This window comes from Myotis yumanensis, unplaced genomic scaffold (genome assembly GCF_028538775.1).
Source record: "Myotis yumanensis isolate MYYU_CA2020_CCGP unplaced genomic scaffold, mMyoYum1.0.hap1 SCAF_7, whole genome shotgun sequence".
NCBI lineage: Eukaryota > Metazoa > Chordata > Mammalia > Chiroptera > Vespertilionidae > Myotis > Myotis yumanensis.
In genome coordinates this window covers 41,570,966-41,589,091 of record NW_027223758.1, presented here as the reverse complement: position 1 = coordinate 41,589,091, position 18,126 = coordinate 41,570,966, and the positions used below count along the sequence as shown (strand labels likewise).

General features: G+C 41.4%; 1 protein-coding gene across 2 annotated transcripts in view; it reads left to right on the top strand.

The window, feature by feature from the left end:
• Positions 1-18,126, top strand: part of ATP8B1 (ATPase phospholipid transporting 8B1) — a 109,907-nt gene that overhangs the window by 71,915 nt on the left and 19,866 nt on the right. For both annotated transcript variants that reach the window (XM_070420361.1, XM_070420363.1), the window contains exons 12-17: positions 1,816-2,006; positions 4,880-5,088; positions 6,487-6,530; positions 7,159-7,315; positions 14,501-14,689; positions 16,797-16,909. In XM_070420361.1, the coding sequence (XP_070276462.1) occupies positions 1,816-2,006; positions 4,880-5,088; positions 6,487-6,530; positions 7,159-7,315; positions 14,501-14,689; positions 16,797-16,909 (903 nt within the window). The remainder of the gene's footprint in view (positions 1-1,815; positions 2,007-4,879; positions 5,089-6,486; positions 6,531-7,158; positions 7,316-14,500; positions 14,690-16,796; positions 16,910-18,126) is intronic.

The following is an 18,126-nucleotide window of genomic DNA, read 5'->3' as shown; positions in this document are numbered from 1 at the left end:
ACTTCACGGTTAGTTTCCCATAAGGGTAGTTCTGTTAAAAGCAAACTTCTTTCCAACATACACTGTATAAGTCCAAATATAAGGCAAGCCTAAATCTAAGGTGTGTTGAGAATCCACAAGACATACCCCCAGGTTGGATGACTCACAGAGAGGGCTCCCACAATTCATCGTATAGTTGTACTCCCAGCTCTGACTTATTATAACTTATTACTCTAAGATTAGCAAAGGCAAAAGGCTCCTGGGGCAAAGTCTGGAGGAAGCCAGGCACAAGCTTCCAGAGTCCTCTCCCAGTTGAGTCACACACACGACACAGTTAATTCCCCCAGTGACAATTGGTGACAGCCCATGTTAAATGTTGCCTCCACCAGAGACACTCATTAGAGACTCCGTGCCTGGGGCTTTACTGGGGTCTGGTCACGTAGGCACTGTCAGCCTGGGATCACCAGACTTCCAGGTTCCCCGAAGGAGAGTGGTGGTCAGCATAAAACATACACAAAGAGGCATAATGAGCCATTCTTATCAGAGCATAAAAAATAAGGAATCAGGCCCAGCCAGTGTGGCTCAGTGGCTGAGCATCAACCCATGCACCCAGGAGATCTGGTTCGATTCCCAGTCAGGGCATATGCCTAGATTGTGGGCCCGATCCCCATTAGGGGGCATGCAGGAGGCAGCTGATCGATGTGCTCTCTCATGGATGTTTCTGTCTCTCTCTCCCTCTCCCTTTCTCTCTCTCAAATCAATTTTTTTTAATTAAAAAAAAAGAAACAATTAAGGAATCAGAAAACTTCCCCAATATCCAGGTTCCCAGATGCCAGCTAAGACCAAGCTTGCAAGCAGGCCTGCTCCTTAGGGTGGCCCCAAATACTAAGTGCTCCTCCAGGTTCCCGAAGAGAACTAATTTTTGTAAAGCATTTTGTTTAATTTGAATATATATACTTATAGGGAAGAAATAATACTTATAATACTTTACTTGCATATACATATTTAAAATCATAAAAATAAGATATTAATTTAAGAAAAAATTCTTTTTTTCCCTGCTCTCACATTTCATGAAAACTTGATTTGAATGTTTCATGTGCATCTTCACTATCTTGCCTTGACTAAGGCTGGAGCACTCACAATGAGCTCATCATCTCTCCTCTGTGGCAATTTGTTTTGAGATACAGGACTTTGGGAATCTGTCCAGAAATTTAAATCTGTCCCTGGAAATTTTATTACTACCACAAGTACCCAAATACTACTAAACAGTTGCCTTTTTATTCATCCCTTAGATCTATAATCATAATTTCCACAACAGAATACTTACTATATTGTTTCTTAAATGATCTTAAACATAAAGTGATCATTAAACTTTCAAGAATAATTACCCAAATCTGGGTGAAATTTCCTTGCCTTAAAAAAAAATCATTTCCATTAAATATTAGCTATAAGCATCTAATTAAATGTTTGAAAATCTTTCATACTAAGGTAAGGTATCTTCCCCAAACAGTGTGTTATTGTTTAAAATAAAAGTAACTGAGAGAATGTGGTACAATATGAGGGTGTTTAAGGATTTGACTGTAAGACACTATCTTCTCTTCAGAAATATAATTTTGGAATAAAACCTCACCTCATATATGGAATGTAGGATAAATCAATCATTCATAGAAATCAAATAGACTTTCAAAGCATTCTTATGGCACTGTTTCTATTTTAATTGTGTTGTTTTTGCAGGCTACTAAATTATCATAAATATGTAAAGTAGTTAGTATCTATGAAATGAACCGAGTGGGAAATCCTGCAGAATGCTACACTTCAATGTTGTATTTCTTGTAGATCTTTGTTCTTCTGAGCCTGATTTCTGCTGGTCTTGCCATTGGCCATGCTTACTGGGAAGCTCAAGTTGGCAATCATTCTTGGTACCTTTATGATGGAGAAGACTTTAGCCCCTCCTACCGTGGGTTCCTCAATTTCTGGGGCTACATCATTGTTCTGAACACCATGGTGCCCATCTCTCTCTATGTCAGGTAATGCTGTCTACACTTGGGCGTTTGCTTTTAAGGAAGAACACAGTACGTTTTTGCAACTTGGTGCCTTTCTTTCTAGCAATAGTTGTTTCAAAGGTCATAAGCAACAAGTAAGAAAATAACTTTCATTTCAGAACGGGGGGTAATGCAGGGAAAGGAAGTGAACAGTTGATTGTCTGCTTTGTGCCAGGCTCAGCTTGTATCTCAGCCTGTTTACCGATAAGACTACTAGAGTTCAGAGATCGAACCCTCCTCCTGTAATCACTCGCTTAGTAAGATCCCTTCTCTGTGGACTCCAAAACCCAAGCTTCAGAAAGAGCATGGGAGAAAGTGAAGATTTAGGATGTCATGGGAAAATTTAATTGCTTCCTTTTTAGGAGCCATCCTAAAGTCTCATCTGCCTCTTCCTTATTACCCTCCCCTCCCCTATTGCCCCTGCCACATCCATTCCTTGTAAAACTCATTGGACTTCCGGTCCACGATCTTCCCATGGGAATGCCACTCTCCCTGTCTCTCTTAAGCCTCTCAAAATGTTTTGTTCCTAATCTTGATCCCAGCCACAATAAGGGGCAGACTCATGCCTCTGACAAATGGTAACCTCCTGGTTTTGTGCTATTTCTTCCTTTTTTACTTTTTCTTTCTTTCTTTTGTTTGTTAATCCTCACCCAAGGATATTTTTCCCATTGTTGTCTTGGAGAGAGTGGAAGGGAGGGAGGGACTAGAATGGGGGGAGAGCGAGAGAAGAGAGACAGACAGACAGACAGACAGACATGGATTGGTTGCCTCCTTCATGTGCCCTGACTGGGGTCAGGGATCAAACCTGCAATCCAGGTATATGCCCTTGACCAGGAATGGAACCAGCAACCCTTTGGTGTGTGGGCTGGTGCTCTAACCACTGAGCAATGCCATCGAGGGCTACTTTTTCCTTCTTTAATATCCAAGTTCATTGTCACTGGTCAGTTGGATTTTAGACCTTGGGGAGAGGGATTGTGTCTTGAAATGTACTCAGCAGCGAGAGTCTGCTTTTAGTTCCAGTAGATAATAGCCCAGAGGCACACAGGGTCAGATACACACCTGTAATTAGAAGCATTTATTTTATTTTAATTTTATTACATGTGCATTTGTGTGTTTTTTAATTTTATTACATGTAGTTATTGTCCTTTTAACATGAAGTAAAGCCCAGGGGAGCCATCTGTTTGCAGATGGCTTTAAGAAACTCTGAGATGAGCCCTAACCGGTTTGACTCAGTGGATAAAGTGTCGGCCTGTGGACTGAAGGGTCCCAGGTTCGATTCCGGTCAAGGGCATGTACCTTGGTTGCGGGCACCTCCCCAGTAGGGGGTGTGCAGGAGGCAGCTGATCGATGTTTCTCTCTCATTGATGTTTCTAACTCTCTATCCCTCTCTCTTCCTCTCTGTAAAAAATCAATAAAATATATTTTTTTTAAAAAGAAAGAAACTCTGAGATGAGTTTTACCTTTGTCAAGGGAACTCATACACAGATTATTTTGTCTAAAACTATAAATGTAATTTATAAAAATAAGCTGTATGTGTAGTTATTGGTTTAAAAAAGTCATGTCGTGTGACTACTGGGATTTCTTTATTTCTCTTGGAAATAAAGGTCCTTTTAAGGCATGAGTCAGATCAGGTAATTCCAGATAGTATCTCTGCTTTGTGTTCAACCTGCAGTAGCTCTGTTACCTTCAGAACAAACTCAGTGAGGCCACACCATAACCCACAGGCCCAGCCGATCTGAGGTTCTGCCCTTCTCCACCTCCAACCGAAACCTTCTGGGCTCCCGCCACTCTCGCCTCCTTGATAAGCTCCAGGGTGCCAGCCCCTTCATGCCTGTTCTTATGGAACATCCTTCAGTCCGTATCTACATAATTCCTCTTTCATTTCCTTCAGGTCTCTGCTCTCTTATCACATATGATCACTTGGCCTTTCCACCCACTCTATCTTAAATGTCACTTCTGTTTCCTGTTGGTCTCCATCTCCCCTCACCCTGCTTTGATTTTTCTCCAGAGAAATTTCACCACCTGATATGTGTTTACTTGTCTTTTTATTTATCTGATTCCAGTAGAAGGTAACCTCCTTGAGAGTGGGGAGTTTGTCTGCTTTATTTACTAATGTGTCCCCTGTACCTAGAATGGTGTCTGGTCAGAGCAGGCACTCGGAAAGCATATATGGAAGGAGGAAGGGAGTTATCCTTCCATCTGTTGAACTTGTTATAAGGCATCTTTGCCCACTTAACATTTGCTGGGTATGTAAACAGTTTCCTTATAACTGGGTATATGTAATCATTTAGGGTTTTAGAATTGAGATGATCCTCTTAGAATATCTTATTTTGGACATTCAATAGCCCTATAAGAATTTAGGGGAAAACTGTGCTTTTTCAGAGTGTGGAATCACAGTTTAGGAGTTATTTGCCAAGAGCCCTTTCCCCTTCTGGAGAGAGTGCAGGGTCTATAACTTTGGTGAACTTGCTCTAGAATTGGGGTGATGGTAAACATGGCCATTCCAGTTGTGCCCAAGTACAGTGGAGAATGAGAGTAAAGAGAGTGAGAATAGCCACATGGTGCCCTCTGCATGCCACCATGTCACCCGCCCCACTGGGTTGTGTTGGAACATGGGCACTGTGGCCATGGCTGAATGTGCTCAGGAGTGAGTGGGAATGAGAAGGGCACTTTGGCCCTAAACCTAGAGAAAGGTATGTTTGGTCAGGAGAACCCAGAAGCTGGGCACATGGGCTACCATCTGGCTTGTGTCCTTGTAGGTAAGCAGCTCACTCCTGTACGTACAAGTGAGGATAAAATCCACCATCTGCCAACTCGTGTCTGAGAATTCTATTGAAAGTAATCTTCTGTCTTCCTAGTGTGGAAGTGATCCGTCTTGGACAGAGCTACTTCATAAACTGGGACCTGCAGATGTACTACTTTGAGAAGGACACGCCTGCAAAGGCAAGAACCACTACGCTGAATGAGCAGCTTGGGCAGATTCATTACATTTTCTCTGATAAAACAGGGACTCTCACACAAAATATCATGACCTTTAAAAAGTGCTGCATCAATGGAAAAATATATGGTGAGTGGAAGCCGTTCCTCAGCCCCTCAGAGCCTGCCTTCCCAGCGTTGCTAGTGCCCTCCCAGTGCAGAGCCCAGTGCTCATCCTAGGCTGAATCCTGAAGCCAGAGCATTGGTGGCATCGGGAACACATGGTGGGCGAGGTCAGCAGTCAGAAATAGGCACACATCCCTCAAGAAATTAAACTCAAAATTGCCATGTGATCCAGCAATCCCACTTCTGGATATATACCCAAAAGAATCGAAAGCAGGGATTGATGCAGAGAGACATTTGCACACCAATGTTCATGGGATCATTATTCAATAGTTAAAGCATGGAAGTAACCCAAGTGTCAGTTGATGGATGAAAAGATAAAGAGTGCTATATATATACACAATGGAATATTTAGTTTTAAAAAGGAAGAAATTCTGACACATGCTTCAATATGGATGAACCTTGAGGACATTATACTCAGTGAAAGGAGCCAGTCACGAAAGAACAAATACTATATGATTCCACTTATATGCGGTATCTTATCTAGAGTAGTTAAATTTCTAGAGACAAAAAGTTGAATGGTGGTTGCCGGGGAGAGGGAGTTATCATTCAATGAGAACTGACTTTAAGTTTTACCAGATGAAGAGCTATGCAGATGGATGGTGGTGATGGTTGCACAACAGTGTGTTTACCACGTAATACTCCCAAACTGTACACTTAACAATGGTTAAAATGGTAAATTTTATGTTATGTGTACCGTATTTCACCACAATTATTTTTAAGTTGATTTCCATTTTAATATTTTGAAATGTGCTGTATACTTATAAAAATATTAAGGCTAATACTATATTCAATTAGAGTGCTCTTTTATTTAATGCAGTTTTTTTTTTAAAAAAAAAAAAAAGCTTTAAGAACACTGTGTGCTTTCCACTTGTAGCAAACTTTATACTGGAAATGTGTTCTTACTAACGAGCATCCATAAGAAAGGTGGGACATGGGGGCCGGGGGGCGGGGAGCTAAGGAAGTGATTCTCGTGTGCCCACTGACAGTGCCTTCTGAGCTGGAGGAGGTGAAGAACTTCAAAGGACATGGTCTGGGCCCAGAGGACATTGCAGTGTAGAGGACACAGGCACCCTGTTTGAACTTCCAAGAGTCATCAAACTTTTCCTATAAAGAGCCAGATAGGAGATACCTTAGCCTTTGCAGGCCACATGCAGACTATATCAAATATTCTTCTTTGTTATATTTTGTTTGTTTTTTACAATTCTTGAAAAATATAAATAAAAACCATTTTTGACTCAAGGTTTGTCCAGAAACAGGCTATGAGACCCATAGAACCACCACCAATATAGGCCTAAAGCAAGGTGAAGAGGGAACTCTGGCCACAGGCGGAGACTCAGCTGGTTTTGTTCTGTTTGCTTTTCAGGAGACCATCGGGATGCTTCTCAACACAATCATAGCAAAATAGAGGTGAGTCCTTTAACTTAAGGAATCGGTGATGGTGTGAATTCATTCCTGGGGCTGCTGTAACAAATACCACAAAATGGATAGCTTACAACAACAGAAATGTCTTCTCTCACTGCTCTGGAGGCCAGAAATCTGAAATCAAGGTGTCCACATGGCCACACTCCCTCAGAAGGCTCTAGGGAAGAACCCTTCCTTGCCCCTTCCACCTTCTGATGGTTGCCTACAATCCCTGGTCTTCCTTGGGTTGCAGATGTCTGCCTCTGTCATCAAACGGTGTTCCCCCTGTGTGTGTCCCAATGTCCCTCCTTTGGATTGGGCCCACCATAACTCAGTATAAACTCATTTTAACTAGATTACATCCGCGAAGACCTTCTTTCCAAATAAGGTCATTCCCAGGTAGCAGGGGCTATGACTTCAACATAGCTTTTGGGATCCATAGTTCCAACCCACAAGGTATCTTTTAGCTTTAAGACAGGTGTGAACCTTTGACAGTTAAGATTGTGTTGAAATCCTACAGTGATTTTTGCATAAAGACTTAGCTTCAAATAAAAGCTCATATCATTTGCTAAGCCCAAATTGTGTGTGTTTTTTAAATCACATTTTCTTTTCCTTTTCCACTTCTTTCTTCTAGCAAGTTGATTTTAGCTGGAACACATATGCAGATGGGAAGCTCGCCTTTTATGACCATTATCTCATCGAGCAAATCCAGTCAGGGAAGGAGCCGGAAGTGAGACAATTCTTCTTCCTGCTTGCAATCTGCCACACTGTCATGGTGGATAGAATTGATGGTAGGTGTTTTCTTTGCACCTCAGATATTAAAGACCAGTTTTTTTTAGTTTACAGGTAACTTGTGCTTTTGGGACGCAAATGTGTATGAAGCAGTTTGAGAAGCTTGTCTCACACTCGAGCAGTGAGGACTCAGGGGCACCTGCCGCTAAATGGTAGATGGGGTAGCAAAGCATGAAACAAGGTCGCGGCCTCTGAGAACTGGCATCTTCTCCACAGCTGTAGCTCCAGATGTGCTTATCACTTTGTAAATGAAATCTTATCACTGGAAGAAATGGTTGACTCTTGAATTATTATAGGAGGATCAAAATCCGTCTAGCTGTATTACTACTTACATGGTTTATTGAGAATGAAGAGTCAAATCTTATCTGGATCGTAAGTGGACTTTAAACATGGACAATCTTTTCTACACGATAATTTCAGAGACAGACTTTTCTAGATTCGGATATGTTTAGGGTTTGAAACATAATACCAGTCAGAGCCCCTCTCTAAGGTGCCTGTTTCTCATTTGAAGGAGCATAATGAATGTGCATTTGCCCGGGAACAAGCAAAGCTGACTTATAAGCTCCTTTACAGAAGTCCTTCTTCTTCTTCTTTTTTTTACTTTTATTTTCTGTAGTCTTTTATTTTTGTATGATGATTATATGTTACTATTGTATAGTAACAAAAGAAAAATGTATCCTGTGCTCCCCAAAATATTTAACCAATTTTTGTTTTTTATGCACTAAATTGAAGAAGTAACAGCTTTTTTGTCTACATTAAGAATTCAAACATATACTTAAAGATATTTACCTACAAAATTGTTGCAAATATAGTTATAAAAACAGTTAAACAGTGTCTAAGAGTCTAAACACAATTTCTTAACACTGCTTGTGTTTACATTTTTTAATTAAAAGGCCTGTTTCTACTTAGTATTGGTAAGATCCATACAAAGGAAAAAAGTATTCCAAGTGAATGTTAACTATAATATTCCATCTGTACATCCTTAATGGAATCTATTCTAAGAACAAAAATTACTGCAAAGAAATCTTAAAACTTTACTGGTTAATTTTATTGCTGATAGTAATACTGGTATTAGAATTAATCAGAACCCAAGATTTTCACTTCCGGTAAAAAAGTTCAGAAAGATCCCTGTAATATTAAACATAAATTATAAATCCTTTGCAGAATTCTCAAATGCATGAAATGAAGCTTGTGCCAGCTTTGTTTCAGCAAATTCGTCCAGAGTCTAAGAAAACTAGTCGTTTTCTCACATGTGAATGTATGACAAATTATCTGGAAAGACATGTACCTTATAAAAAGAGCAAAAGGAACCCTTTGGCATGTCCGCCTGTCAACTCTCCACTCTTCATCAGCACAGCATAGGAAGGTCCCTTTTTGTTTTCCGGCCCTGGGGTGTCATAGGTAACAGGTATTAAAACTCCAGAGAAAGACTATGCATTAAAGGCTAAATGTATAGAAGCCATTTGTAGTATCTTTCAGTAAGTTTCTAAGGAACCCATTCTCCAAGGATGAATCTAATAGGGCAATAAAGAGAGATAACAATAGAATTCATATTGGGGTAGATTCATGGAAAGGGCTATTAGCAGGCAAAGTGGGGTAGATAAAGAGGGATGACATCCTGCGACCAAAGCAGAGGTCAAAGTCTGTTTGACTAGCCAAGCACATTTCACTCCTATAATGGGGATCAAGTATGATATTGTTAAGCAGCTTGGTTCTCTGAGGGTTGTTTTTTTTGTTTGTTTGTTTGTTTTTTTGCATGTGTGGTGGTGTCATTTTCAGCGCCAACCAGCCAACTTAGGCAACTGTGCATTAATCTTACTTCTCTATTTTCTTCTCCTCTCCTCCTTCCCCTCCCTCCGGGATATAATGGGAAGAGTCCTGGACTGTGTGCTGGAGATGGGTACTTCCCAGTTTGGGTTCCTGTCATAACACTTAGTACAGAGAGGGTCTCTGTCTGAGCACCAGCTTCCTCTGTGTTGCAGGAAGAAGGCAGGAGTTCAAAGTTTCTTCCCACCTAACACTGTGCAGCTCTGTGTCCCACTTTCTGCTAAGGCAGAGTGTTTTGCATCCTGAGGAATCCTTCCTCACACAGTAGATGATAGGCAAATGCTCTAGCCACTGAGCATGGAAACAAGTTGGATTTCCAGAAGATGAAAAGAATAATTAGTTTGGCATTGATTCCTTGAAAGGTTCCCTTGGAAGGGATCTTGAGGGCACTCCTCCAAATTTTATAGGGAAGGAAATTCAGACCCAGAAAGTATAGGGAACTGCCTGAGCACCTACTCATTATTCTAGTTGAGTCCTCTTTTGAATTTCACTATGCTGGTGTGTCTTTGGTCTTTTGCTGCTGTTTTCTCTCTTTTATAAGAATAATAGAGATTGGTTAGCCTTTATTATACATAACATCAACAAGAGGAAGGAAGAAACCCTTACATGTATGTTACCACAATATCTGACTAGTTCAGCAGAGTTTGTGTGGCCCTAGTGTTGAACACATGTGTGGGCACAACAGAATTGAAGTGTGGAGAGGCTGCATTGGTTTTTTTATTGCTATGTAGCAAATTGCCTTAACTCAACTCGTTAGCTCACAGTTCTTTAGGTGAGAAATCTGGGCATGGCAGAACTGGGTTTTCTGCTCAGGATCTCATTAAAATCAGGTCAGGCCATGTTCTCATCTGGAGCTCAGTGTCCTCTTCCAAGCTGTATGTGACAGGCATTTGCTCTAGTTACTGAGAATGGAGACAAGTTGGATTTCCAAGTGTAGGAGGTTAAAAGAGGTGAGCTTGTGGCAGAATTCCGTTCCTGTGGTTGTAGGACTGAGGTTTCCATTTCCTTGCTGGCTGTCAGTGCTGCTCTCTGCTCCTAGAGGTCTCCCTCCCCCATCTTCAAAGCCAGCAGTGAAGTATCTCCCTTCCCTCAAACCCCTTTATGCTTTGAAGCTCTCTCACTAAGAAAAGCTGTAGTTTATTTTTTTTAATGATGAGAGAGAGAGAGAGAGAGAGATTTATCAGTTGCCTTCCACATGTGCCCAGCCAGGGATGGAACCTGCAACCTGGGTATGTGCCCTGAGCAGGAATCAAACCCGAAACCTTTTGGTATACGGGACAACACTCCAACCAACTGAGCCACATTGGCCAGGTGCCCTGTCACTTGTAATGATTTACCTCATTGGGTCGGGAATACCCAGATAGTCTTCCTATCTTGAGGTCAACTGATTTTATCTTAATTATACCTGCAAAATCCCTTCCCAGCAGTACCTACATTAGTGTTTGCTTAAATCTGTGGTCAGCAAACTACGGCTCGCGAGCCACATGAGGCTCTTTGGCTCCTTGACTGTGGCTCTTCCACAAAATACGTGCGGGCGCACGTACAGTGCGATTGAAACTTCGTGGCCCATGCGCAGAAGTCGGTTTTCGGCCTGGGCAAGTCTATTTTGAAGAAGTACTGTTGATATTTGGCTCTGTTTACTAATGAGTTTGGCGACCACTGGCTTAAATCATTGGAAGAAGGTGTGTGGAACCTTGCGACCATCTTAGATTCCTGCCTCCCTCAGAGGCCACATAAGAGCAGAGAGTGAAAGAATTGGAGGCCTTTCCTTAACCGAAAGTCTTTAAGTTGGGGTGCACCAGGATTTGACAGCTATGTTTTAGGATGTTGGATAGGGAGACATGGGAAGTTGATGCACAAGTTGAAGGCCTGGATTAGTGTGGGGCTTTGAGAAAGATGAGAAAGCCATGACAGTGGGGGACACTTGACAAGTGATTTGAAGAGAGAGGTATGATTGAGGGGAAAGAGTCATCTGAAAGGTGACTGTTTTTAAGGCTGGTGACCAGAATACTGGGAATGCTGTTACTAACCAGAGGAAGCTATGAAATCGGTGTCATGAGAAATGGGATTTGTGTAGTGTGAGCACTTTTTTATTTCCATCAGTTGCATCTTTAAAAGAAAAGTTCTTGCCCTAACCGGTTTGGCTCAGTGGATAGAGCATCAGCCTGCGGACTCAAGGGTCCCAGGTTCGATTCCGGTCAAGGGCACGTACCTTGGTTGCAGGCATATCCCCAGTAGTGGGTGAGGCAGCTGATCGATGTTTCTCTCTCATCAATGTTTCTAACTCTCTATCCCTCTCCCTTCCTCTCTGTAAAAAATCAATAAAAAATATGTTTAAAAAATAAATAAATAAATAAAAAATAAATTTTAAAAAAAGTTCTTGCCCTAACCGGTTTGGCTCAGTGGATAGAGCGTCGGCCTGCGGACTGAAAGGTCCCAGGTTCGATTCCAGTCAAGGGCATGTACCTTGGTTGCAAGCACATCCCCAGTGAGGGTTGAGCAGGAGGCAGTTGTTCAATGTTTCTCTCTCATCGATGTTTCTAACTCTCTATCCCTCTCCCTTCCTCTCTGTAAAATTCAATAAAATATATTTGGAAAAAAAAAGAAAAGAAAAGAAAAGTTCTTACGGTTGGATTCCTGGTCAGGGCACATGCCCAGGTTGCAGGCTCAATCCCAAGCGGGGGCGGTGGGGGAATGCAGGAGGCACCCGATCAATGATTCTCTCTCATGATTGATGTTTCTAACTTTCTCTCCCTCTCCCTTCCTCTCTGAAATCAATAAAAACACTTTTTTTATAAAAAAGAAAAGTTCTTTCTGGTTGACTCTGAGTGTCCAGTAAATAGTTTTCAGAAATGGTTTCAGAGGATCATTTTTTAGTCCTGGTTGCTTCCTGCAAACATAAAATTGGAATTTGGACCAGGCCTCTCTTAGTCTGTAATTCTGTGGTTCCATTGCTAGAACAAAATGGAATGGTTTTCTTTAATGATAAAAATATCAGTGTTTGCTCCAGATATGATTCTTACTCTTGGGAACTTTACCACCTTTTGTCATTGTGTTTCTTTCCTCCGTTGGAAATAAGTTTGCCATCCGTATGATGCAATATTCGTATCTCATTCCTGCTACGCTTGGTGGAGGAGGTGGGGGGCGGTGCTGTGTTCTCGCTACTGCTTGTTTAGCTCTGGTTAAATATGCCCTCTGGCGTGTGTGTATGTTTGTAGAATGGCTGGATTTAGTAAGTGGCATTCGTCACTCCTGCTGTATGACTTTCTGGGTGAACAAATAGAGAGGGAGAGAACCTAAAGTATCATTTTAATTACTAATTGGGAAGTGGTTAATACTGACTTAATTAGAGGGAACCATCTGTGCAGCATTGTGAAGGAAGGAGGGAGGGAAGAGGTGTTCAGCTCTACCTCCAGCCCTTCATGCCCCAGCCTCCTCCCCTTCCATGTGGACTGATGGTGGGGAACGCTGCCCATCTACCCATGGCTTGCATCCTGGGCAAACCTTGGTGGAAGACCAAATGCCTTTTTCTGTAAAATTCATCTGACCACAGAAATACGTTTTTCCTGCTTTGAGGCAGAAGAACTCAAGTAGAAAAATAGGGGGTGGAGGCAGGTGAAGAGGGTATTGAGGGTGGGAAATGGCGATGGAAGGAGGCTTGACTCTGGTGGTGAACACACAATATAATATACAGATGATATATTATAGAATTGTACACCTGAAACCTGTGTAATTTTATTAACCAATGTCACCCCAATAAATTCAAAGAAAAAAAAGCAAAAAAAAAATAGAGTAGAAATTCTTGGATAGGCAGAGTTGTGGAGTTTGTTTTTTTAACTTTTTACTTAAGTGCAACATATATAAGGAGACAAGCATGTATAGCTCAATGAAATTTCACAAACTGAATACTCTTTTGTCACAAATACTCAAGATTTTTAAAAACAGAATGTTATCACTCCCCTAGAAGTTCCTTTTGTGTTCCCTTCCGGTCCTTGCCCCTCCAAGGGTAACTGCTGTCCTGACTCTGAATAGCACAGGTTGGCCTGGTCAGTTTTGTGGTCTGTATACATGGGGCCAGATAGTACGTACTTGCACATCTGGCTTCTTTCACTCCACATGGGGAGACTGACTTCTATTATTAAAATGTATTGTGACTATAAGGCAGTTTTCCATTATGTAACTTAAAAAAAATCCTCACCCAAGGATTTGCTTATTGATTTGAGGGAGAGAGAGAGAAAGAAATATCAATGTGAGAGAGAACATAGATCGTCTGCCTTCCATATGTGCCACGACTGGGGATCGAGCCCACAACTTTTCAGTGTACTAGACGATGCTTCAGCCAACTGAGCCACAGCGGCCAGGGCTCCATTATGTAACTTTTAAAACATAAAGATACTAAAAATATTGGTGAATTGTGAGGTTTGTGTGTTTTTTTTTTAATATGAGAGTATAGCTAAAGTGAAATAAATACACTCTTCTAGAGGGGAAGATAAATGTGAACAACTCTTTTGGAAAACAACTGAGTCATATATACTAATAGGCTTAAAAATTATCAATATTGTCTAGCTCAGTATTTTGCTAAGAAATACTAAGTGTGGCTCAGTTAGAATATAAAGCCAGAGGTTTTATACATACATACAAAAGGTTATTACAGTGTTATTTTTGAGAAGAAAAAATTTTGAAAGTAAACTAAGTACCTGAAATAAGAATATGGTGACATGTTAACTTTCACTAAAATAATGTTTAGAACAAATTTTTAAAACTATGGTAACATACTCGAATATAATGTTAAAATATTCAGGATATAAGTGTATATTCAGAATGATAGAAGCTATTACAGAAATAGGCTTTTTCACCTTGTATGTGTATATGCATAACCCATGGACTCAGACAGTGGGGTGGTGAGGGCCTGGGGCGGGGGGCTGGGGTGAGTTGGAGGGGGTCGATGGAAAAAAGGGGACATATGTAATATTTTCAACAATAAAGATTTTTAAAAATATAATAATAGTAATAATAAAACAAAAAGAAAGAAAAGAAATAAGCTTTTTCAAAAGAACTGGAAAGAATTGTAACAAAATGTCAGTGTTGTTTTTCCTCTAATTTAAGTGGGATGATGGGAATATTTCTCCTATTCTTGGCCAATTTTTTTAAACTTCTAGTTTATGTTACTGCTTATAGTTAGAAATAAACCATGAAAGTTTAACAAGTGTTAATGTTGGCACACTCCTTTCTTGGGGAATGTTGTGCTCTGCAGCTCGTCCTCACCCCCACACAGTACACCTCGGGGTGAACTGTTGGCGGTAAGCTCTGCGTTGGGTCTCATGGCTTATCTGGTTTTCTCCCTGCTCTTCTGTTAGGTCAGCTCAACTACCAGGCAGCCTCTCCTGACGAGGGTGCTCTGGTGAGCGCCGCCAGAGACTTTGGCTTTGCCTTCCTCGCCCGGACCCAGAACACCATCACCATCAGTGAGATGGGCACCGAGAGGACCTACACGGTTCTTGCCATTTTAGACTTCAACAGTGACCGGAAGCGGATGTCTATAATTGGTAGGTCTCTCTCAAGGGTATGTCTGTGAATCTCTCATTCAGATGCTGCCTGTCACACATTTTCTTTAGGGCATCAGGAGAAAGCAGCCAATGAATAAACGACTAGGCTCCCGGAAGATTTCTGCAAACTTACTGAAGCCAGTGTTTTTCCTTCATTCTGCTGATGTCCATTGCCCAAGACACAATGCAGTAGATCTGAATCTTGCAAGTGCTGATTGACACTCTTTGACGATGCGAGCTGGCAGCTGCTATGTCTGGGGTGGCAGATGCAGCGTGCTCAGGGTGGCAGCTGCACAGCTGGCAGCATGGCCCACGTGTGCTTTTACCGTGTGAGCCTCTCCAAACCCCTCTGGTCTGCACTTGATGTCAGAGGAGGAAGAACTCAGCAGGAGAGGAGTTCTGAGTACAGCAAGGATGTGCTTAGGAATAAAAAAAATCATACCTCCAATCCAGGCACATTACAATAGGCTGTCAAATGGAGATGATGCTTGCTTTCTAATAGTGAAATTTTTTAAGCCATGATTTGAAATAATTTCAAACTTATAGGAAAATTGTAAGAATGGTTGAAGAACTCCTTTATGCGCTTCCATATTCACCAACTGCTAGCATTGGCCACATTTTCCCTGTCATTTGCATTTTACAGAGGTTCTTGTTTTCTGAACCATTTGAGAGCAAATTGCAGCTCTAATGCCTTTTCCCCTAAATACTTACGTAGGTATCTCCTAAGGACAAGAACAGTCACTCATATATACAGTAGTGATCAGAATCAGAAAATTTCATGTAATACCATGTTATTATCTAATCTATGGAATGTTTTCAAATTTTACCAGAAATGTTCCTCATTCCATCACCCTTATCCCCTTTTTCCTCCCTCCCTTTCTTCCTTCCTTTCTTTTGTCTTTCTGTCTTTTGTATTCAAGATCCAACCCAAAAATCACACATTACCTTAGATGATTGTTACTCTGGTTTCCTTTCACCTAGAACAGTTGCTCTCCCTTTTTTTGATCTTTCCTACACTGACAGTTTTGAAAAGTACAGGCTCGTTATTTGTAGAAAGCCCCTCAATTTGGGTTTGTTCGATGCTGCCCCATGATTGAATTCAGCTTACACATAGTTGGTAGGATGAATATATAGATGATGCTGTGTCCTTCCCGGCATATCATATCAGAAGGCACATAGTTATTGGTGATGTTAGCTTTCAATCACTCTGTAAGGTGGTGCCACAAGATTTCTCCATTATGAGACTGAATTTGCAACCAAGAAAAGACACAGAACTGCCTACTGAACTCTGCCTAGGCATATGTTGCTGAGTACTTCCTGTGTGGCTAGCACTGATTTGGGCTGATTAACATGCTTGGCATCTACCTTGGAGAACTTAAAATCTAGTTAACTGTGAGGCACATTCTATAGTTAAATTACTGCATAGATTAAAAAAATTTTTTAAATAGTCACAGCCCTAGCTGGTGTGCTAAGTGCTTAGAGCATCTACCCACACATTGAAGGGTCCCAGGTTCGATTCCTGGTCAAGGGCACGTACTTGGGTTACAGGTTTGATCCCCAATCTGTTTGGGGTGTATGCAGGAGGCAACCAATCAATGTTTCTCTCTCACATCGATGTTTCTCTCTCTCTCTTTCTCTCTTTCCCCTCCTTTTCTCTCTTCCACTCTAAAAATCAATGGAAAAAAAATATCCTTGGGTGAGGATTAACAACAAAAAAAGGGTCATGAGGAGTAATGTCATGGTCTGAGTATCGAAGGCAATAAGAATTTACAGGCAAGAAAGAGTCCTATTGGTTGGCATGGACAAAGAAGCTTCAATGGAAGAAACTAGCACAGGGCATGGAGTCAGTAAGTATTTGCTGAAAGAATAAGGATATGGAAAGCTAAGTGACCAAAGAAATCTTTTCATATTTACTTCACTAGTACATTCCATGTAGGTAGTGGTTTACCCACTTTGTTGAGAGCAACATTTTTCCAGGTACATTGATGAGTTTAAACTAATAGTGCATTATTAGCAGAGTGATAGTTAAATTAACTTTATCAATGTAGTTTTCTATTAAGAAATCAAACCTAACTTTATTCTTTGCTTTTCCTTTCCTCGCTGCTAGTAAGAACCCCTGAAGGCAATATCAGGCTTTACTGTAAAGGTGCTGACACTGTGATTTACGAGCGGTTACATCGAATGAATCCTACCAAACAGGAGACACAGGATGCCCTGGATGTAAGTCTCACCTTCACTCTTTATGCCACAGGTTCCAAACCCACTCTCTGCTACTATTTCTTAAGCGCAAGTGAAAGCTGTATGTTAACTGTTGATCCTTCCCTAGTCTTGGTGTGGTTGAGTGGAAAGAACAGCAAAGTAGGAACCTTTGGTGGCTCTTGTTCTGCCCCTGCTGCTGACTTCCTGGAAATGACCATGGACCATGCCCTTTCCCAATATTCAGGTCAGCAGGAACGGCAAGATTGGCCCACAGGAATGACTGGTCTCTCTTCCAGTGGCCTTGAGCAAGCTGCACAACCACACTGAGCTGTAGTCTTAATATCTGTGTGGATCCTAAGAACTCCACCAGCCTCCTCGTTTATACCGAAGGGAAGAAAGCATTCATGTGTGACAAAGCATGACAAAGCCATGTGTTGGATAACTGAGTTCTGATACCTTGGTTAGGGAATCGGTTTGGTTCTCATTCCTTCAAACTTGTTATCTAAGAGGACTATGAACTTAGTCCAGTGATAATGCAATTATTCAGAATGCTTCTGCAAATTTCTCTTGTGGAATTGCCTACCAATCCTCATGTTTGTTTGATTCTATATAAGGAAGGCAATGAAGTATGGAGGATTTCCGTCAGACCTGGTGTTCCAATTCTTTCTCTTTACTTGTTTTATGTCCTCGGGGAAGGAAGGTGGTTGATGTCTCAGATGAATCATTAATTGTCGAGTGAAAGAGGAAGAGGATAATTCCTATCATGGAGGGTTGTTGCAAGGGAAAGTATCTTGCGCAGTTCCCAGCACTTAGTAAGTGCTTAATAAAGAGTAGTTTATTCCCTTTACTTTAAGGGTCTGGTCCAGTTTGAAAGCCACCCAGAGATCCTTCAGAAAGAAGCCTAATGAATATGTTGTTTACTAATTGGGGTCACATTTTAAGATTAGATATGCTGTTGCCTGGCCAGCATGGCTCAGTAGTTGAGTGTCGACCTATGAACCAGGAGGTCACGGTTCGATTCCCGGTCAGGTCACATGCCCGGGTTGTGGGCTCGATCCCCATTGGGGGGCATGCAGGAGGCAACCAGTCAATGATTCTCTCTCATCATTGATGTTTCTATCTCTCTCTCCCTCTCCCTTCCTCTCTGAAATTAATAAAAATAAGGGGGGGGGGCGGATTAGATATGCTATTAAAGCAGTTACAGTGGGTAATTATTTCTCATGAGGATATAAATTTAA